At 34.9% G+C, this 23,747-nt stretch overlaps 1 protein-coding gene across 1 annotated transcript in view; it reads left to right on the top strand.

Annotated features, from left to right (window-relative positions):
• Nucleotides 1-9,188: 9,188 nt before the first annotated feature.
• LOC133525445 (disheveled-associated activator of morphogenesis 1) overlaps nt 9,189-23,747 on the top strand; it is a 105,501-nt gene continuing 90,942 nt past the window's right edge. Inside the window, exon 1 of the mRNA XM_061861700.1 lies at nt 9,189-9,474. Coding sequence (XP_061717684.1) covers nt 9,427-9,474 — 48 coding nt within the window. The 5' untranslated portion in view covers nt 9,189-9,426. The remainder of the gene's footprint in view (nt 9,475-23,747) is intronic.

Below are 23,747 nucleotides of genomic sequence, written 5' to 3'. Positions count from 1 at the left end.
GAAACTGGACCTATGAAATGGATATCTTATACGAGAGAAGTAGCCTTCATGACCGATTGTCCTAATGCTGGGATCGAATCAGCCTCTTTTGCATTCACTACGGACCCCATTTCGCTGAATTTTTGCACCATTTGTTCCCATTGGGGACGAACTGGTGCGGATGGGGACAAATAGGAAATATGAAACTTTATTTTAACTATGCTTGGTTCCAGTGGCTTATCTTGTAAATACATACGTGTTTCTGTGTTTTTGAATCACGGAGGAATGGGTATGTTCCATCCGTGATCGTTATCAGCTGACGTGTGAACACTGACTTATCAACTTATCATGATTGAAAGTCTTCTCATGTTATCTTGTGTTTTAAATAATGTGATGCATAATATTTTGTTGTTAAGATTTAGGGTTGATAATGTTTAATATGTTTGCGAATAAACCAAGTTTTCAGCATCCATTAAAGTACCCAAATGCATCGTCAGATCGTCACTTTGCCATACTTTTTACCATATAAATAAGGATAGGTTCTTATATATTTTATCACTTTGGCCGTTACTGTCTAGTATCTATTGGAGGCTGACTGTACTTGTTTACTGTAAAAGTAACCTATAAAATCTTCAAGGCCTTGTGGTATGGTAGACATACCAACATAAATCATTTTCTCAGATTATATGTTTCTTTGGTGCTTGCATTTATTATATGAACCATGTTTTCTTTCGCCCACATTATTTTCCTATAAACGGCAACAAATGACATAGGAACTTGCTACCAATGACACTATGTTTAAAAGAAAACAATCTAATACCATGTTTTCATTGTTGACAGGTGGGTTTGCATTCACAACAAGCATCCGCAATAAAGCAAGTACGGTACGTATGGTTTTCTACGACTATTTTCTCTGACACGCCGTGACATAGCTACCTACTTCGCGCACATTCGCCGCGCGCGCAGTCACCTGCCGACCGCCGCTGATCTCGCGCGTAAACAACCCAACATGCCGCGCATGCGCCTACCCGATCGATTCGAAATTTGAATTCTCGTTTTAGGCGTTTTTTGGAAGTGATTCGTGCCAGTGTTTTATAGTGGGTTTTGATGCATCGTGAAATACAGTGATTTGTGTATGGTAATTTTATGATGTTTTTGTATTTGTTTACTTTCACTATTTTTTGGAAATAAGAATGTTTCTTGATTGACAAGGTAAAAGATGCTTACTTTCAGCGAAAGATTTTCCGACAACATAGTTACTATTCAAGTTCTTGTAACTAAAACCTAATTTGAATACGAGTATTCATCACTCAACTTTTCTGTTAATATGTAGGAGTTTTCAGAAATCATTGTAGTTTGATATGCTAGTTGTGTAGTTTCCAATTAGTTGGAAGTTTCACAGGAAACAAAGAAAATATTCATATTGGAAATAGAAAATTAAGATTCCTAAAGTAAATAGATATAGGTATGAGACTTCCAATATATTTATAATTTTAATTTTAATTTCTTTATCCTACTTTTTCTTTCTCTGTTCAACATGGTTGCCAATAGCCGCTTATGTAATATATTTAAGTAAATCGTATAATTTCCCTCACGGGACAGGCTTTGCCTAGTGTGGGGGTCAGAATAAATTGTAACTTGCTCTAATATTTTTTTTGGAAATAAAACTATTTGTATTTGTATTTCCAAGTAGAGGTTCGCAATTTTGTAAACTTTTTGACGGCACATTATTTAGTATCCTAATAGATTAAGATATTTTTGGTCACTTCTATAACGATTCCTGCAAATGCCTATATTTTGCTCATATAAATTAACTTACCCATATAACCACAAAACCAGGACTTGCTCATTAAGTACCTTAAATCATTGTCGCTTTTCCTTCATTCTAAAAGTTGCATTAGCAATCAACGGAGTACCCATAGATGCAACGTGTGTAATAGAACCCTGATTAACGCACAACGCTTGCGAACTACCCTCATTTTGTCCGCGCATGAGGTAACAACCTGTCACCTATTCACACGAGATAATTAATGGCTTCGTGTGCATCAATTAGTCTTTGTTAGTTTCGATATTGTTCTCATGTGTGAGTAAAGGAATTCCTGTTTTGCACATAAATATAAGCGTTTACTAGCTATAATGGAAAGACGTTATTTAAAAAAAAACTATTTTTATTTTTGGGGGTATTTATTTTGTAATCTGTAGGTTAGTTAACATATTTGAAGTAAATTTTAAATGATGTTTCTAAAGTCATTGAACTGGATTGCAACATGTTTATAACCTTTGTATTTGATCATGATGGATAATAATTAAAAAATATTAATAACCTATGGATACAAGTAGGTCGTTATTATAATTATCGCAGCTTTTTCCCGCAACTTTATCTTCGTCTAATTTGTTGATAGCGCTCTCATCCAAAATGTCAACCTCGTTTCAACACACTCTCTTTTTGACATATTTTATATGTTCATTCGTTATATATTTCTTAGTATCTAATTTCACCCAACCTAAACCTGTTTTCGGCATTTTTGTGTAATTGAATGATATCTTTCTAAACATTAGGGAAAAAGTTAGTCGCAGTTTTTTTCCTTCCATAGAATAGAACATTTGAATTTCACGCCTTTGTCTACTGACGAAGTGGATTTGCGAGAGTATAAGTGAATTAATCACAGTAAGACAAGTAATTTTCCAATACTAACAATTACCGTTGTATTCTGTTAGTGAATTTATGAATGATGTATAGATTTCCTTTAATTATTTAATTTTTGAAGTGATATTTTATTGATTATGTTTTCGTATATCTGTTTTGATGATCGTAATATGAATTCTTGTAGATTGACATGCCTGCAATTTGTAATGTAATCTGTATTATGAAATAAATAAATATAAACCTTAATGAATAATTATAAAATCACAACTTCTTATATTCGTAAAGTCTGCTTACATCTCAAATAATACCTAACATCACTGTTGATAATGTTTATCACAGATGACAGACATAAGAAGAATTTATCAGATAGTGTTATGTTTACAGACGAATGGAATTCGTTTCACACTTGACTAGGACTGATTATTGATTGTTAGGAGGAATCTTTATTATCAAACAAACAAACAAACGTCTCATTCATACGCGTGTATACATGATCTAACATTCTCATCCGATAGAAGATAGAATGTAAATAAAATCATCACCATCATAATTATCAGTAATCCTCTGTATATATCCAATATGTATGTTGTTATTGTAATTATTAGTAGATACATCGACGTCACGTGCCACTAATGCATTCAGAAATATCTGAATCAAAACTTTATTGCTATTTAAATAGAATAGATATTTTAAATATTTGCACACTTTAAAATTGGTCCCAGGGAACCGTGTTAAAGATACATAGAGGCACTTTAAAAAAACTGACCGTACTCTGAATTGAATTCGTAGGCAAGACAGCAACTGACTAACTAAGTTTACTATGGAGCCAACCTAGCAAGCACTCATAAATTTCAGCGAGTCATATGTCAATGTTGTCAGTGTTGTCAGCAGATTTTTTTACGGTTTCGGGGTTCGGTTTCGTAGTAAAAGTTGTTCAGCATGACCTACATACATATTCACAATGTTTGGAGGTGACAATTCTTATTTTCATTTTTGCAGGCCCTGTCCTTCTGTATGAAATAAATCTCAAAATCATTCTGTATGTCAGAAATCGACGACTAATATCTTGACTTTGACGTAGCCCTAGGGTGGCATTTACATGTACAATACATATAGGTATAAAATACAAAGTTATAAACCATATAAAACAATGACCCGTAACTCACCCATCGTAAGTAACTTATCCCAACCTTTTCACAGGCATTCGCTTGCAACACCGACGCACAACACGACTCCTCACTTACCGTACCTGTGCAATGTGCATCTGTCATAATTTCACGTTCTATTGTTGCAAATTGAGCTGGCACCTCGCCTGCGGGTTACGCGATTTAGTTGTGAAAGGACCTCACACATGCTTATATGGGCTATAGTTTGTATCATACACGATGACGCGCAGATTTGTCAAATCTAACCTTTAATAACATGACCTTACGAGTCAAGGTACGCGTCGTCGTGAATGACACGATCTATATTTTATTTAAGTTGTAAACTACACTTCTTTTTTATTAGGGTTCCGTACCTAAAGGGTAAAACGGGACCCTATTACTAAGACTGCGCTGTCCATCCGTCCGTCCGTCCGTCTGTCACCAGGCTGTATCTCATGAACCGTGATAGCTAGACAGTTGAAATTTTCACTGATGATGTATTTCTGTTGCCGCTATAACAACAAATACTAAAAAGTATGGAACCCTCGGTGGGCGAGTCCGACTCGCACTTGTCAGGTTTTTTTTGAAAACTTTTTGTTATAACTACTCAGAATCACGAGCTCTTACGTTTCCAATAAGAGAAAAGAAGTGTCCAGAAATTATTATTTCCATTTCGTTACCATTTTTCATAGACTTTGTGTGATGGTAACGTAATGAAAGAATCGAGGTCGAAAGACGTTTCCCAAATTTGAAAATAAAGTGTACAACTTTCAATAAAATGGCTTATAATTTAAAATACATTGTTCACCACTGAAATGATACACCAGATAAAACGTATACGAATTGTTACATTTGCTAATTATATAGGTAGTTTTGGACATAACCCGCAGGTTAAATCTCTATCTATACTCGGTCATACAAGTTATTCAATAGAAAAAGGCGCGAATTTCACGCTACGGACGATAACCCTTCTTCTTTTTTCTACAGAGGGATATGCATTGACAGACTATATCTGTCTGTGTAAAATTTTGTTTCGGAATTTAATTTATCTAATTTAAATATCCTATTTAGAACTGTATTGATTTTACGGCTTAATCGTTAGAAATTATAATTGATGAATGATTTGGTCGCAGTACTGCAACGCCAACGAAAATAACTTAGGAAATGATTTATCGTATTTCATTTAAACATTTTAAACAACCAATAAAAAAACATTTTGTACTGCAGATGAGCATTAAGCGCACTTGCTTGCAAGTTGCCGAACAAATTAAAATCCACTTAGTATTCCCAATCAGAACCTGATTGGATCTCAATCAAAATCTCAACGAGATTATAAAGCAGTTACGTTGCACAAGCATTACTACATTAAGGGCTCAACAGCTCAGCACAATTTGACTGGAGATCTTCTCGCGCCCGGCGCCATATTGCGTAATAGACAACTTTTTTTCTTTTCCTGCCGAGCACGCGCGCATCGTTTTCAGCCGAAATTATGGGGAACGTCGAACCCGGAACGTTGGTTTCCGAACGCATCGGGCATTGTTTCCGTGCCGCGTTTTGTTTATGCTTCGGTTACGTCAGTCAAAATAAATGCTGCTCTGCTTTACGATCTTTTTGTTCTAAATATGACAATGTTTAGTATTTCTAAATATAATTTCTTAACTTGGAAGAAACGAAGTTATTACTTCCTGAAATTGACATAAATTGAACTGGAGTGAAATTGAATTTCACGTAATGCTAGCTAATAGTACAAACAAGTTGATTTGCATCTCGGTTCGCTTCGAACTTAGTATGGTAAATTGGTCGTAAATACAAAATGCAGGTTTAGCGCTAACAAGAATTTAATGTATTGCCGTAAGTCTAGGCACCAATTACATTTTATTGCCCAGAAAACTGTTAACCACAGAATAAAATAATTGAGTACAAAGTTGGTTACATACTCACAATTAAATTTTAATTTTATGCAAAGTTAAATACCAACCGTTTAGTTTCTGAGCTATCTCAGTGAAAATGTTTTTTATAGGAGAATGTTAGATAAGTTTCAAAAGGTTTCCTTCGATTATAAAATTCAAGACGCACGTACTGTAGTAATATTCCTCAGGTGAAAGCAAACCTGATCAAATACTGTTATCAATTTGAAAATGATTTGTCCAAAAGCATGAAATTGCTCAGTGTGCGCGCAGAAATTCTTTCAATTGACAATTGTTCTCTTTAGTAAAGAGGTAAAACGATAACATCCAATTTCACGGAGTTGGCAAGTATATTGCGTATTATAAACCGTATTACGTAATTTTCATTCATAAACATTGTATCACGTCACTTGCCAGCTAATAGAAATGTTTTGCTGTAATTCCTTGCAGAATCCAGAAGTCTCATCTCAAAATGTGTACCTAAGTAATAAACTTGTATTTTTTAATTAAGAGCCAGCTAAAGAAATAAAGGTCCATTCAAATTCTTGAGACTTTATTAAGTCTTTTAATTCCTTCGTCTAATTTTATTGCAGCAAGTATAAAAAAAGAAATTGTAGCGGGGTAAAAAACCTTTTGGCGTCGAGACCCTTGGCCCGTGGGGTCCGAATGCATCTATACTATTTAAGGAATTAGCCAAAAAAATAGCAGACGCTACCGGTGCAGCTAAATAGCTGGCAGCTTCCTCGCACAGAGAATATGTATTGCGATGAATGAGGAAATGCTGCCAGCATCTACGGCACCATGCCGCAGGGGGATAGTTTTTAATTATTTATTTTAAGATTAAGTTTTATTTATTTTTAGATTTAGATTTTAAGTTTTATATGTATTGTGTTGTTGTGTTTTTATTAAATCAAGGTAAAAAAACTTTTAAATTAAATAAAATTCCATTGGGATTTTGTCTATTTTGAAAACGAGACCAATTAGAATATTATGATAAAAATGTGTAGTTTAGACACAAATTACATATTCAGTCATACATGAATTTATTTCTTATTGAACATTGCACGATATTGAACAAACGTTTGTTCTAAATAACATGAATTCACAAAAATATCGTCAGATTGTATCATATAATGAGCATTATGGGATTAACAAAAACCGCACAAGATCAATAATAATATGATTAAGGATATGAAAAAAAAAACACATTCACACAAAAACAATCACGGTCAGTGATCTAAAAACTAAGACCAAGAGTAACCGAGCAGAGGAATGCAATAATTTCACTGTTACGCGGCCCATACATATTCATACCGATGCGGTAAGCGTATATTGGGCTCAGCATTAACACAAGTAAAAAAATTGCGTGAACTTAGCTAAACTGCCGAATTATACTATTAAACGTTGCGGTTTCACTCGTGCCTAATAGGTGGTATTTGCATATTAAATTGTTTTGGGCGTAGTACCGTTAACGAGTAATATAAATTTAAAATGTGTTTAAGACAGTGTTCAAAATTGTTTGCTAATGTAATTTTACTTATAATCGATTTCCATCAAAGATCATTTATAGTGGTGATAAAATTAATATTAATTAATTAAATTCGCAAAAACTTACGATGATAAAAATGAGCGTTTGGAATTTTTGGAGTATGACAGTTATACAGAAGATAACCGCCTTAATTTTAAAGATTTAAAGACATTTGTACTTTCAGTAAATACAAACAGACATAGCACAATATGACTGTATGCACGATAAATCACACACACGATACGTGTTTATCCTATAAATTATGTATGTATTTATATCCTTTGTCTTTCTGGTACCTTGTACATTTTGCTGCATTTGTCATCCTCTTTTTACTCTCTCCTCTCATCCACTCAAAGGTTAACTGGAAGAGATCCCTCAAAGGGATTCTTTCTAATTGCATGTTACTTTTAATATGTATTTTTGTACAATAAAGAGTTTACTACTACTACTAAATCTATTTTCTCTTTTCAACTGTAGTTTTCTTTTTTTTTTGGGCGTTTCATAATATGTGAAAGCCACAGTAGCAGTTGGAGTATCCCTGACTTAATTATTGGCCAATAAGAAATAATGTACCTTACAAAATATTCTGGTATAGATTGTTGCAGAGTCCTAATTGAAAATTATAACTAGTTAATGGAAATTGTGTGTGATATTGATCTCACTAGCGTGGGCACTTTGCAGAGGTTGCAACACCCTCATTATGCACTAATTATAACTGTACGGTTGACTAATTTGATCGCTATCCATTTGCTATTGCAATAAAGTTATTGCTTTGCTACAAAAATAATTATATTGTGTCGGAAAGACTGTGAGGGTCAATGACATATCATAAGTCATTATTTATGTCTATTTTTAATGTCTAAAAAAACGAACAAGGTTTTTTGTGAATCTTTTCATCATCTGCTAGTGATGAATGGTATTCACACAGAGTGGTTTTGGGTATGTTCAGGAACGGTGAATATATTTGAGAGAATCCCTAAACGTGACTTAGAAATGAAGTGGTCGAAAGCTCGTATGAAAAACAAAATTACTATGATGAAGTCGCAAGGCACGAGCTAGTCATAAGCAAAGTAAACGTATAATTAATAAGTGTATCGGCAGCCAGTTGACGTTATTCCGCCAAAGCCTATTAAAATTAAATTACCCACTGACAGCTTGATAAATTCACGCAAATCAGCAGAACCCGACCAAAGGTATCATTTATCCAGTCACCAAGTTGCTCGAATTCGCAAAGGCTAATGAATAGTCGAATTACTTAATCTATCTGTTCCGCTTTCGATTTTAATTGTTGATAATAGGATAGCGGGATCATCGTTACATGGACGGCTATTCGTATTACGTTGTTCTGTAGTTTACTTTTGTCCAGTGAATCGAATTGAGTTGTTATTACATTATTAAGACTAATAGCTAACGCCTTCTTTCCGTTTGGAGTTCTTGCGTCTATTTAAGCATTATACTTTTGGTAGTTGGATATTTCCTAGCTGTGTTGAAAAGTTTGTTTTTATGCAAGTCTTCATAAAATAAGATAAGAAGAATTTATTAACACAAAAAGAACATAAATCATTATACACAAATTAATATATAAAGGAACAGAAAATTTGTGCTAAAAGGTCTTCACTTAGCCTGATGCCACGAAGTGAGTCCTAGCTAGGACATACGTGACGCTGATTTTCAGTGAAGCCTGGTAAAACTAAGGCTAAAACTAAAATTAGGTCATTTTTTCATAAGTAAGCATCTTTTCCTTTGGACACTTGCATTCCATTTTTTCTAAACTGTATTTTACGACATCAAGAAAAAAAATTGTTTTATTTCCAGTGAACTTTAGTTAATAGATTTGACAAACCCAGTGATGAAGATGTGATAGTAACCAGGACCGTACAAAATAAGAGATCGACAAAATGTGCAGCAAAGACCAGATTAACCATATACTCGGGAAGATCAATGTGGTAAGTTTAACCATATACTTGTAAGTTTAACCATATACTCGGGAAGATCAATGTGGTAAGTTTAACCATATACTTGTAAGTTTAACCATATACAAAATGTGCAGCAAAGACCAGATTAACCATATACTCGGGAAGATCAATGTGGTAAGTATAACCATATACTTGTAAGTTTAACCATATACAAAATGTGCAGCAAAGACCAGATTAACCATATACTCGGGAAGATCAATGTGGTAAGTTTAACCATATACTTATAAGTTTAACCATATACAAAATGTGCAGCAAAGACCAGATTAACCATATACTCGGGAAGATCAATGTGGTATGTTTATTTTACTTTAAAATAAGTTTTGATAATTCAAGAATTAAGGAAAAACGGGTGTTATATTTTAATTACATTGTTTACGAAATCTGGTTGGTGTAATTTTAATCACTTTGTTACGAAAAAATATTATGGTTTTTGTTAAGCGCGTAGCTAACGGCCCCTGTAAGATAAATTTGACTGATAAAGCCATTTTATTACACGCATATATTTATTTATATGAATTACCAAATGGTAAATAGTTGTTAATGGTAATGTTTAAATGCAATAACTGATTTATGACGTATCACAGACTATTGATTAACAAACAAAAACAAATGAAGTGCTCCATCAAATACGAGTAGCATTGAACTGAACAAAGTGTAATTTGATGTGTAAACAAATGCTGCTAATTGTTTAACTGCGCGAAGGCTAACGACAAAAGGTGAGGTTGCAGGGCAAGTTAAAACAAATGATAATAGAAAAGAAACTGACCCTAAGCGATTTTAGAAGGAAATAATGCGGCATTGACCTTTTCTTGAAAATACAAAATTGTGCTCGAGCGTTGAAAGATTAATGAAAGGGCTTTGCGCCCTAGGGTAGAACGAAATCTAAAATGGGTGTTCGCACTTGTGCCTTAAGCACAGGCCAAAGAACCTTTTATTAGGGTTCCGTAGCCAAATGGCAAAAAACGGAACCATTATATGTAGATTCGTCCTGTCCGTCTGTGTGTCCGTTTATGTCTCAGCTACTTTTTTCCGAAACTATAAGAACTATATTGTTGAAACTTGGTAAGTAGATGTATTCTGTGAACCGCATTAAGATTTTCACACAAAAATAGCAAAACAAAAAAACAATAAATTTTGGGGGTTCCCCATACTTAGAACTGAAACTGAAACATTTTTTTTTCAACAAACCCATACGTGTGGGGTATCTATGGATAGGTTTTCAAAAATGATATTGAGGTTTCTAATATATTTTTTTTCTAAACTGTATAGTTTGCGCGAGAGATATACGTCATAAATGGTACGGAACCCTTCATGGGCGAGTCCGACTCGCACTTGGCCGCTTTTTATATCTCCGGTCATTCCTCACAATACAGACACGTTGCAGATGTTTAGATTAGCTAAAATTTTGCAGATGGCTACGTTTCACAATATTCGTGTTCATAATTGTATTTTAAAGCCGTGGATAGAACTATAATGGCAGAATTATCTTTTGATGATTTCTATTAAGCAACAGTAGCAGAAAATTGCTCATTACTGTTTAATCAATTAACAACAGTTAAACAAATACGCAATCTCATTGTTGTTGTGAGTTGTGAGACATTAATACAGAAACAACAAGTAAACTAATTTGCTAAAATGTTATAGTATTTACTTATAGGTTGTTCTGATAATCGTAGTTTAAAATTGATTAAGAACCGTGACGATCTCAAGGCTCCATTGATGGTACATTAAATCATTAACTGTCGATTAAATCTCAGGCATCAAGGTGAAATTGTGAAGAGTTATCGGTCGAAACATTGAACTGTTCAAAGATGTCAATAGCAGTATAATTAAGAACATGAAACGAATAAATTTTCCGTACAACCTTTTTCAAAAACGTGACAAACAGAAATTAACCCAATGTACCTATAAGGCTTTGAGAATTAATTATTAGGGTAATTCCGGGGTAGTTGGCCATAGTTTTTTTAGAACGTAATAAAAAAAAAAGTATATGAGTAATCAAAGAAATCTTTATTTATTTATAAACTTTGAACAATCAACGTTAGATAATTAAACAAACAAAAAATATTTTCTCTTGAGATCAGATTGAAAAATCGTTTTAAAAAAAAAACACAATTGGCCATCTCTCCCGGGGTATCTGGGTATGATGACCATACCATTATGGGAAAGATGGCCATAACCTAACTCTAAATTATTGTATGTCTTCAGTCTTATTTTTTGGTCCTGAGGCGCTTCTTCTTTTCCTGGCCACATTTGGAGCATGCATTGTCGAATTCGGTGCAATTTTCATGAACCCAAAACATACAAATCGTGCACTGCAGCCAATCTTCAACAAGAAGAGTTTCGTAATAATTTTCTCCGCATCCACGACAGTTATCCTCCCCTTTCAAGTTCTTTTTCTTCTTGTTTTTCGATATTATGGCAAGGGGGACATCGCCACTGCTATCCGACAGCCTTCGGATAGCCTTTCTTTTGTTTACCCGAGCCGTTTTCTTTTTTGCCTGTCCTTCCTTCTTAATGGATTTTCCGGGTATTTTCTTAGTCTCTTTTTAGGGTTCCGTAGCCAAATGGCATAAAACGGAACCCTTATAGTTTCGCCATGTCCGTCTGTCTGTCTGTCTGTCTGTCTGTCTGTCTGTCTGTCTGTCTGTCTGTCTGTCTGTCCGAGGCTTTGCTCCGTGGTCGTTAGTGCTAGAAAGCTGAAATTTGGCATGGATATATAAATCAATAAAGCCGACAAAGTCGTACAATAAAATCTAAAAATTTTTTTTTTTTTAGGGTACCTCCCCTACACGTAAAGTGGGGGTGAATTTTTTTTTTCGCTTCAGCCCTAGAGTGTGGGGTATCGTTGGAAAGGTCTTTCAAAACTAATAGGGGTTTTCAAGAAACATTTTTTGATAAAGTGAATATATTCGGAGATAATCGCTCCGGAACAAAAAAAAAATGTGTCCCCCCCCCTCTAACTTTTGAACCATAGGTCCAAAAAATATGAAAAAAATCGTGGAAGTAGAGCTTAAGAAAGACATTAAATGAAAACTATAGCGGACATGATCAGTTTAGCTGTTTTTGAGTTATCGCAAAAAGTTTTCCCTTCATAGTAAAAAGACTTACTTTAATTAGGTACTGATTATGCAAATTTGCCTATTTGTTTAACTCGGGTGAAAGGTACCGTTTCATCCCTTGGTTAACAATTTACTATACTTTAAGCTCCAGTTTAGCTTATTGTGAAGGAAGAGTAACTACGGAACCCTACACTGAGCGTGGCCCGACATGCTCTTGGCCGGTTTTTAATTTTCTTTTCCTCAGCGCATTTTCTAGCACCAATATGTGCTTCCGAAGTCAGTAGCATTCCTACTTGCTTAGCTCGTTTGCGAATTTCAGCGAGTCTTTGTGGGATAGGTGATATATCCTGTAGAATTCGTGATGGGGTGTACTTTGGATCTTTATTGAGTGGACGTTCTTTCGGAGTGCCAGGCTTTGAAACATTAGACTCGATGGTATTGTTCACTGAGGCTTCTGATCTCCTGGGAGCGATTTCCGGGCTACAGCTCATATCTCGTCTTGGCTCATTAGAACAACTCGGAATGAAGGCATCTTCATCGCTGTCTTCCTCCACTGCAGTTGGAGTAGGTGAAATAGCTCGTGCAACAGTAGCATTAGTCGATACTGGTGCAGCAGCACCTGCAGGTTCTTCAATAAATGCGTAGTCTGGTACCGCTGCTGGATTTAATGGATATACTCCAGTCGCCCTAAAGCCTGAAATTCCATTTTCTGCTGACGCTGCTTTTCCCCAAGCCTTGTTAAGCAAAGCTCCGAAACTAAGTCTTGTTATACGACGTCCTGGGTTTTGAATTAGCCAAAGTCTGCACTGTTCATAAAAATGTGTTTTAAGTGACTTAAACACCGAACGATCCAAGGGCTGGAGGTAATGGGATGTATGACTCGGCATAGATATCAAAATGATATCGTTTTCATTTGCATATTCCAGCATTTCCACAGAGTTACAATGAGTTGAGTGGCCATCTAGAAGAAGAATAACTTTTCCAGCAGGTTTTCTACGAACAAAGTGTGTCTTTAACCATTCCAAAAATATCTCTGAAGTTATGTACGCTGACTTTTGAGACATGAACAGCTTTGTTCCCGGTGGCATCCCATCTTCAAATTCAGGCTTTTTGTTTTTGCCCTTCATGATACAAGCAGGAGGCAAAAAAGTACCTTCAGCATTGCAGCAGGCTATAATGGTTATCGTCTCCCCTTTTTCGGTTGATGTTACTGTGGAAACCGCTTTAGATCCTTTTTGAGCAAGTACATGCCCTGGACGACTGTTTAACTGCAAGCCTGACTCGTCCATGTTAAATACACAATTTGGAGCTAACATCTCATTATCCTGTATTAAAACGCTTTCTAGAAGTTGAAAATAAGCATTCACTTCTATTCTATTCATGGCATTGGCCCTGGCCAATGATACACCTTCTGACTTTCTAAGTGTAATATCGTTGTGTCTACTTAGGAACATTTGCAACCAGTCATATCCTGCTTTCTGGGTTTCTGTATTAAATCTGTGCTTTAATTGTAATTGCTCTGCAAAATCGTAAGCTATTCTTCTAACATTCGTCATTGTCAATGGAAAACCTTTAGCTTGCATTGCTTTGATGTGAGCTACCAGTTTATCCTCATTTTCTTTTCCAAACAAAGAAGATGGTCCCATAGGCCCCTTTTTGTCATTATTCTTCTTCAATCTTCTTTCTAACGTTTTTCGTGGTATTTGGTTCTGGATAGCCGCCGCTCGCACGGATAACCCATCATTTTTCACAGCACTAATAGCAGCCTTAAGTGAAAGTTCTGACCAATTACCTCTGACAGCTACTGCTTTTCTCTTGTACTTGTTTGGCATAAAAAAAAAATGAATTATTTGAATAAGGCATCATTTTTGCACCATCAGTGTATGATGGCCATATGGCCATGACATACTGACTTAATCTGGCCATCTCTCCTTTTCTTCCGGGAGAGATGACCACACCTAAAAAGAAAACAAGTCAACACTCGATCTGCATAATTTTGAGGTTAGAACATAACGACATCCGTATACTTTGCAATAAAAACAAATAACACCAATAATATGAGAAACTAACATCACCACAAGTTAAAAAATGAACCTCCTTTGAAATATTTTCACTTGTCAAAACAATTAACACAGATTTTACTTACTTTTTCTTTTTTTTTTCGCCAAAATATTTGCCGTACCCTTGCTCCCACTCACGCCGCGCGGCGAACTAAAACAAAAACTAGCGACATCTAGCCGTAGAACCATGAAATATTTCGATTGGCCATCACGCCCTTATGGCCATCTACCCCGGAATTACCCTAGTGAAAGAAGTAACAGGGTCTAACCTATTTACAAAATTTGCTTCGTAACTTCTCATACTTAGAATGTCTAGAATGTTTATTTCAACTCTCGTTCTCGATGACAGTTCACTTTCCACTTGAACGTAACTAGTACTTATTAATCCGACGATATCTTCGTGTTAATGTTAGGCCAATAACACGGTCATGATCGGCCGTGATTCAGAGTAAATCGGAGTTACTACAAACGTTTTAGCGTCTTGCAAAGTATCGTTCAAATTTTGAACGTAAAGTGAATATCATTACATAATAATTTCAGTTATTCTCCTGATTAGCCAAATGACTGGAAAATATGAATAAATTGAATAGACCTGACGACCGGTTTGGCCTAGTGGGTAGTGACCCTGCCTACGAAGCTGATGGTCCCGGGTTCAAATCCTGGTAAGGGCATTTATTCGTGTGATGAGCATGGATATTTGTTCCTGAGTCATGGGTGTTTTCTATGTATTTAAGTATTTATAAATATTTATATATTATATATATCGTTGTCTAAGTACCCTCAACACAAGCCTTATTGAGCTTACTGTGGGACTTAGTCAATTTGTGTAATAATGTCCTATAATATTTATTTATTTATTTATTTATTTACCTTTTGATCCACGAGCCCAGAGCCGATATAGCAAATATGCAGACATTAAAAGTACATACTAACACTACAGTATTTCGTACATTTTATTCATGAGAAAATAAATAAGGTCTTACTATTTACTTTGCAATTTTGGCTTTTGGCGGTTCTTGCTTAACACAATTAATTGTAATTGTTACTGTAGGCGTTCGGTCAAATCTAAAACTTAAACAGTATTAAGTCTTATTCTCTTGACATAAGTTTCTAAATGTATAAATATTTATGAAAGTGCATTGATGTGTGTGGCCAGATCAGGTGCTCGATCAAGTCCAATAGCTTTAGGCTTTGTCCGAAACGGTTTTGCAGTTCTAATTAAATTACGTAAATGCTAACGGCTTTTCTGAATAGACCGTTTATTAGTGATTACATCTCAATGCGTAAAAAAAATAAAAGCATTTGTCTACATATTTCTTTACTTGTATTACATTAATAATATAATAATAATAATTCAGCCTATATACGTCCCACTGCTGGGCACAGGCCTCCTCTCATGTGCGAGAGGGCTCGGGCTATAGTCCCCACGCTAGCCCAATGCGGATTGGGGACTTCACATACACCTTTGAATTTCTTCTCAGATGTATGCAGGTTTCCTCACGATGTTTTCCTTCACCGAAAAGCTAGTGGTAAATATCAAATGATATTTCGTACATAAGTTCCGAAAAACTCATTGGTACGAGCCAGGATTTGAACCCGCGACCTCCGGATTGAAAGTCGGACGTCATATCCACTCGGCCACCACCGCTTTTTTATTACATTTTTTGTATTACATTATAGGTATGAAAAGGTTGTTTAGATGTTACTAATTTGATTGTATCTCTAAGGGCATTCACACAGGATCGTTGATATTTGGCTGTTTTGTAGAAAATATGTTGATAAGGATGACCATCTACAGGTTTTTAAAATTGACTACTGGTTGTACGAGTAGTCAATTCACTTAAAAATTCCATAACGTTAAAAAGAGACGGTACACCTACCCTAAAAAAAATTACATTCATTAAGAAACTAAATCTTTAACATTACTTAGATAGTAGAGGTAGTTGCAAAATATTTAGGAAGCAATTTGATACTAATCTTTCCTAGCCTTGTATATTAATTCCACTTGCTTTGTGATTTCTGCTGTAAGATTTTTATTAATAAACAAATTTAGTTGTGGTTCAAGTTACAATGATTGATTGCGGTCGTTATGTCACGCTCGACCTTTGTGGTTTTAACATGTTCTGCATTCCGTCTTGTCTGATCAGTGTCAGTTCTAACCCTCACACGCCATTCTCAAAATACAACCTTATTGCAGTTGTAATACAGTTCATTGCTTCTTTAAGAAATCTGCGTGCATTAGCTCGGAACAGCGACCGCAAATGCTCTGACGCATTATGCGTAATTATACGGCGTTTTTATAATTACAGGGTGCATTATCTCGTTTGGGGTCTTACGTTAAAAAAGAAATTAAATTCTATGATTTTATTCTAAAGTGTAATTTGTTGTCGGCTCCAACAAAACTATTAATGTTTTCATCATTACTTAATTATTTACACCCATTAAGGCTTACGATTCGTTCGTTTTCGTAATCTTAGTCCCATAGTTCTAACGTAGAACATGTAATTTTAATAATATTTAATGTATATAAAAAACTATTCGACCATCAAGTTGATCTTATTCTTCGACCTACAAAACCTGCGGTGCCCCCTAAACATTTGTCATCTTTAGTGTCACTGTTAGTCATTATGCTGATTGATGTTTACCGTAAAAGCTTATGTAACCCGTAGTAATTTACAGTGCCATCTTCAATAGACAAGAATTACGTTAATGACAAGCAAAGTCGTGCGGCGAATACTCTCGTTTGTTGCGTGTTGTTACTACATTGTTCTTGTACAGATTCTACAGTTCATGTTCTTCCAACATCACTCTTATTACCAGAGCATTTAAGTCTTCTTTAGTTGTATATTTTATAGTTCACCACAATAGATCTGTTACGCAGCTTCCGAATGGGGATTGTGATTGCATTTACACAGCTGCCGAAATTAGATTTATGAGGATGAGGTGCAGAGGGATATGTTGGTGTTGTTCTGGAAAGGTTATTGGCCTTTCTTGTTTAGGATTAGCCAAGAATACAACAAAAGTTCCAAGAAAAAATGTAAACAAATATAATTGTTTCGCGCTGAAACGATATCAATGTTATGCTGGGACCTTGGGTAGAATATCTTCCGTTGTTTATAATTAATGTTGAATATGTGCGTTAAGGAAAGGCAGGTATAGAGATAAATGCAGTTTTTATTTACCTTTACTTTTGGGGTTGCCCAATATAAGTTTTACAAATATACAAAAAAGATAGAAAAATGGGATATAAAGCAAACAACGTTGTTTCCATTCTTTTTTTCTTGGGTGTACATACAAGGAATTTAATTCTTAATTTAATATTATGATCTTTCATTAGCGCATTGCCGTATGATTTCACTAAATAAAATAAATAGACCAGATATTATTTTAGTAGAGCCAGTTCGCTTGGTTAATTTACTACCTAATCATCTTGCATTCGTACCAATTTTGTACTTACTAAAATGATAGATCGCCTGGACAAATTAGGGGACTCGAACTGTTATTTTAGTATTTGTGATATAAAAACATGGTTTATAAAAGGAATTCTGTACTAGTAAATAATGGATCATTGCAAGATTTACTGGGCGTAACTGGAAACCATAAAGTACACAATATCTAGGTTTCCGAGCCAATTGCGAGATACCATTTTACCGTCACTCGTTTTGAAGGCAGTGATCAGATAGTGAAGTTGTGGGATGGGTCGTTAAGCAGATCACGACTGTTTTGATTGTGCTGCGATAATTGTCAGTAAAATCTGTTGTTCGCGAAAATATAAATCCTCTGTAAACGATGACTGTCCAATTTCGAAACATTGATAGATAATTGACTATTGATCCTCAAAATGGACTATCACTATCAGTACATTTAAAAATCTAATGTTTTTATATAACAGCATAGTAGACGCCACCATTACGATAGCTAATATACTAGCTATCTGCAAAGTTGTTTATCATGAATGTTGTTTACCAATTTTTCGACAGAAGACGTTACCACAAAAAATGAGTCACCTCGACGAAGTAATTGTTTAACTGTCATATAAACAATCGAAGACAATGCATTAATGTAATCAATCGATACGCCTCATCATGGAGCAAATCACGAGTATTATGAAGTCACCGACAGCCATTAACATAATAAACCTTTTACCGTAAAATACACGCCGTACGTTATATTTGGCGAATTGGCGAAGTAAATATTATTGAAGTTAATACTATAATCGTCTAGTCTGGCATGGGCATGTGGTGCGGAGAGAAGAAAGTAATGGGACGAGAAAGATTAGGAATGAGTAAGGATTTAAGGGTAAAGACAAGCAAAAGGTAGATTGACAGTTTGAGAGATGATATGATAAGGAATAATGTATTGGTGAGATGACGGGTGACGAAGAGGTAGAGGGAGACGATAGGTAGAACAAGGACAACTGAATAAAACGATGGATTTACTTAAAGTTACGCCTGATTCAATAAAATATCTGAATGTACATTAGGCAAATATAAAATGTAAAGAAAATCCGATTGGTTTACATTTTACCCGGACGCTTTCAAGATTTAAGACGTAGATTTGAACGTAACAAGAGCACTTATCCGTCAAGCCTATCGATCATTCTGAAAAAATATATATAAACCTGCTCAGTTGCTCACATAACATACACATCTGAAAAATACTACTGACTTCTGCTGTATTAATGTCTTCTTGACATTGAGCTAAAATTAGACCCCTTATCTAAGCATTAAATGCGATCTTTGATATTACAGTATCCTCATTCGTAAAATGCCGTTGCGTAATTACATATTAAAAGTATCTTACACATTGACACATTTAACCATTATTGAACCTAATTGCATAGATATAAGGTGTACTATAGATCATTGATATGTTTAGTACGAGTATGATCGACGTTTTAATGAATGCACTAATTGGCCGCCAGTTACGTTAACCTTCGTTGTGGATAGTTTTATTGTAATATTTCCACTTAGGTGCTTCGACATTTGGCTATACCGGATGTGTCTAAAACTTACGACGATAACCCAGGGTGTGTTAGATTAGAACATAAAATATCATTTGAACGATTATTAGTCTTTAGTCTAAAATATTTTCTTGTTTCTTTGTGTCGCCGAAGATTCCCTAATTCATAAACTACTTATTCGAATCCACTTTTAAAGAAATCTTGTTCGGTGTCTGTAGTTATTGAAGTAATAACTAATTATTACTAGATTAATTGTTAGCTAAAAAGCTAACTTTTTAGCTGCACTATGTCCCCGACGTATAACCGTTGGTTTTAGGAACACCTGCTATGCTATATCCATTAGCTTTGTGAATGAGATAAAACGTAGTGATTGAGATTACATGATAGAGATGTATGAAGTCATACAGCATAATGTATCGTTCTGAGTTCTGACCTCTATGGTACAGGTGTATTTTTGTATGCGTCGTTAATTTGTGAATGTATTGAAGTTTCTCTTACTGTAATAAATCATCTATATTAATGTCATTGACTACTCCATTAGCAAGTCCTTGTATGCATAATAAAATATTATTTTTATCTTTTTATTTCGTTTGTGGCATACATGTTATATAAATAATCATTTGTATTTTACACATCAATATCGCCATCATTTATCAATTTCATCAATGGCTACTGCATTCCAATAAATAACAATTGCAACTCTTTGTTTGTTATAGCACAAATATGAAACATATATGTATGTTGAAGTTTAACGTTAAATATGTTGTAGTTTAAGATTTTTTAGAGCGAACCGTTAACAAACTGCGACGTAACATTGAATTAAGGTACAATGTTACAATATAAGGTTAATTTTTCTAGCAATATGGTCATGAGTAAAATCTACCTACTCGTACTAGTAGATTAGATACGTCATTTACAGGAACATACGTGGCACATAGTATTCATACAAACTCGTGCATAACAACAACGCTTATTCCATCCACAATGAGGCAACTGCTGCAGTTTTGAAACGGTGCACAAGCTAATGGTGCAAAATTCGCAATTATCCAGCTACGCGTTGCGAAGGCCTGTCTCAACTTTTGTGCAAACGCACACCAAAACAATTGGACTATTCCGTTCAGTTGCAGGATACGTTTTGAAATTTTAATTTTGAAAGATGCATGTGGTTTTGGGATTTATGTCCACGCAAAAAAAAAAAATACGATGAGAGCTTACGGTAAACATACTCATTATTGCCAACATGCGAAGCAAAACACTTAGTCAAGCTTCAAGAAACTTATTCTTTAATAACCATTTTATTATCCTTCTCATCGGCATGGTAGACGATATCAAGGAAGTTTACGGTACAACTATACCTATGCTTTTTAGTTTGACTATATGGTTTGCGGCGCCCAAGATATAAGAGTATTTGCGAAAATTGTTACAAAATATTGACCACACCTTAGTTGATGTCCTTATCAAATATTGAAAGATTCTGTACAAAATAAATAACCTTTATGACCAACACTCGACCACAATTGAAATGATTAGCTAAGAACTTTCGATTTCATCTGCATTGTTTTGGTTTGCGTTGTGGTGTTGTTCTGCTGCCTGATATAGCTTCGCTGGATGCAGACCTTCTAAACCATACGTTTATTAAATTCACTTTTACTGCTCTATCTTAACGCAGGTTGGTTTCCTACTGTTTCATATGATTGAATCCTTTCACACAAATTGGGTTTAAGTGTAGAGTGGGTATGCTGAATTTCTTTGGTTATTAATTCCTTATGAAGTGTTACAAAAATATGAAATACTTAGGTAACTATTCCTTTTTTGCAGCATCAGAGGTTATCGCTCCTGCAAAAAATAGTCTATGAAGAGTAAACTTGAATGGGATTGCTTGTCTTTGGAGCTGAATATTTAATATGTAATTATAAAATGTTACCGTATCTCCTGTTTGTTTTGTATTAAACATTTCGAGAGATGGATTGCGATATTATAATGTATTTTGCATTGTAAGTTCACAAATGGAATTATTAACACAAGGTAACAAAGCCTCCGGATTTTTACGATTCCTTTTTAGCAGCATCAGAGGTTATCGCTCCCGCAAAAAATAGTCTATGAAGAGTAAACTTGAATGGGATTGCTTGTCTTTGGAGCTGAATATTTAATATGTAATTATAAAATGTTACCGTATCTCCTGTTTGTTTTGTATTAAACATTTCGAGAGATGGATTGCGATATTATAATGTATTTTGCATTGTAAGTTCACAAATGGAATTATTAACACAAGGTAACAAAGCCTCCGGATTTTTACGTGAATTTCCTTAGAATAACTTGGCAGCAGTCCGATCATTATTTACACATGCGGAATGCGTTCAATGTTTCCATAATGGAATATTAAAAAGATATTTGTATGTAGATTTGTTTGGCGATATGGCGATCTTCCTTAAAGTGACTTTTTATTATCCAAAGTGTTTTAATATTTAAACTACATACCAAACACACATGTTTCGTGAAACCTGATGACATGGCATAACATTTAAAATGATGACCAATAAACATCAAAACTTTAAATGCATCTTACTCTTGTTATTGTGTTATTTATTTTGCGTATTATTTAAATCTACCTGATTATATTATTATTTACCTAAAGGTTGTCTGGTAGAGATCGCTTTTGAGCGATAAGACCGCCTCTTGTTTACCTCTTCTTAATGTGCTGTATTATGTATATTGTTTCTGTATTAAGCTGTGCAATAAAGAGCATTTGTATTGTAAGTCCACTCGCTAGTTCTCTGAAGCGATTACACCAAATAAAACACATCATTTTCTTCAACTCTTTGCACAATTTCGCCGCAGACAAATATTTTCTCACCCATCACTCACGCTAGCGATTACGTGCGCAAAACATTTCATTACACGTGATAATGCATTCCTCAGCCCGAACGGTATGTCGCTGAATTCGAATTGTATCGCTTTGGCATAAGAAAAAGGGATTTATCGTTTGTCACTTGACGCGCTGTCAAGTGTTTACGTGAGGAGAAAACTTACAAGTTAAGTTTTCCTGTATCAAAGCCTGCAATAAGATGCATAGCAATTTAGTAATATCATACTGTAAATGCGTGCGTCAACAACATCAGTACGTATTTGGTTTTGTTTTAAGGATCTTCTGGAATGATTTAAGTATTAGAGTAGGTATACAAATTGACAGTATAAAATGTATAGCTGTTGTGCTTTTCAACCACATGTTAGGTTGTTTTAGTTATTTAAATCGGGGTGTCTTCAATACAGATGTAACTGAACATAAAAAAGCAATATATACAATCGTTGAGATAATTTGTTTTTATATTGGCTATATGGGTGCAGCTATAGCCATGTCGAATGAAGTAAATTATACCAAGCCATTTAATGTACCGGAAAACTCAATCTAAGATCAGTTGATCTTAGATTGAGTGCGTGTGATCCGATAATTGATAAAATTCCAACCGATATTAATTAAAGCTTAGCTACAGTTTTTATATAGCTAGTGAGTTGCGTGACGTTATTGTTGTTAGTGTAAATAAATTAACTAACCATGTCTAATTACATGTGTTCGTGCTGCAACATTCTTATGTCCGTCAAGTGGGAAGGCCAATAAAATAGTGGTAAAACAGTAGGTTCGTTTTCTTCTCTCACTCTCAATAGCCTAAGCGTAAGTGAGATGGATGTACGTGCTCGGGGACCGCGGATATCTTGATTTTGTTTTTTTTTGTGGGTTTTAATAATAATAAAAAAAAAAGTAATCACTGAGTCCCGTCAAGCGTAATATTGCTAAGTTTTAGAATATTTTTTAATTATCCAAAACATTGAATATTTTTTATATTCAAAAACAACACCAGAAAGTTCACGAGAATCAGAGTAACATTAACTTTACCAAGCCTCAGATCCGGTGTGAAGTGGGCAAATGGAACAAGACGAACTACTTCACAAAAGCGAAGTGACATTTCATTTGTCAGTCTGTCTGTAAATGCTTTATTGCCTTTCTCGAAATTCTCACCAGAACCTGTTTATGCATAATTGGGTTGTTTTCTGAATGCGAAATCATTTTGATTGTTTGTTTATACTTGGCAGGTGTTTTCTTTCAGACAATGGGAGTGACGTAATGAATATAGACCTAGATATGTGTTTTGATAGACGTTTGAGTACCTATATATATTTTATTGTTGTGACGTAGATATAAACTAACCAATGACAAAGGGTTTAGAAAATTGTGTTAGGTCGCTCAAACATGCACTAACATACCGACGAATCTTTGCTGAGATTTTTCATGACGCTGACGCGCTGGATTTTGACAGTAAATTTACAAGTTTATTCTTTTATGTTGTCTTGAACCTATTTGTCTCTTCTTTAAGTTAAAGGTAAATAAACTAAACTAAATGACTTTATAATTCAGCCCACTAATCGTATGTGCCTTATTATTTATAATAATATTATATGTAACGTCCCAATCGCGAATATATCT

This window comes from Cydia pomonella, chromosome 15 (genome assembly GCF_033807575.1).
Source record: "Cydia pomonella isolate Wapato2018A chromosome 15, ilCydPomo1, whole genome shotgun sequence".
Taxonomy (NCBI): Eukaryota; Metazoa; Arthropoda; class Insecta; order Lepidoptera; family Tortricidae; genus Cydia; species Cydia pomonella.
This window is presented reverse-complemented; position numbering and strand designations above follow the sequence as displayed.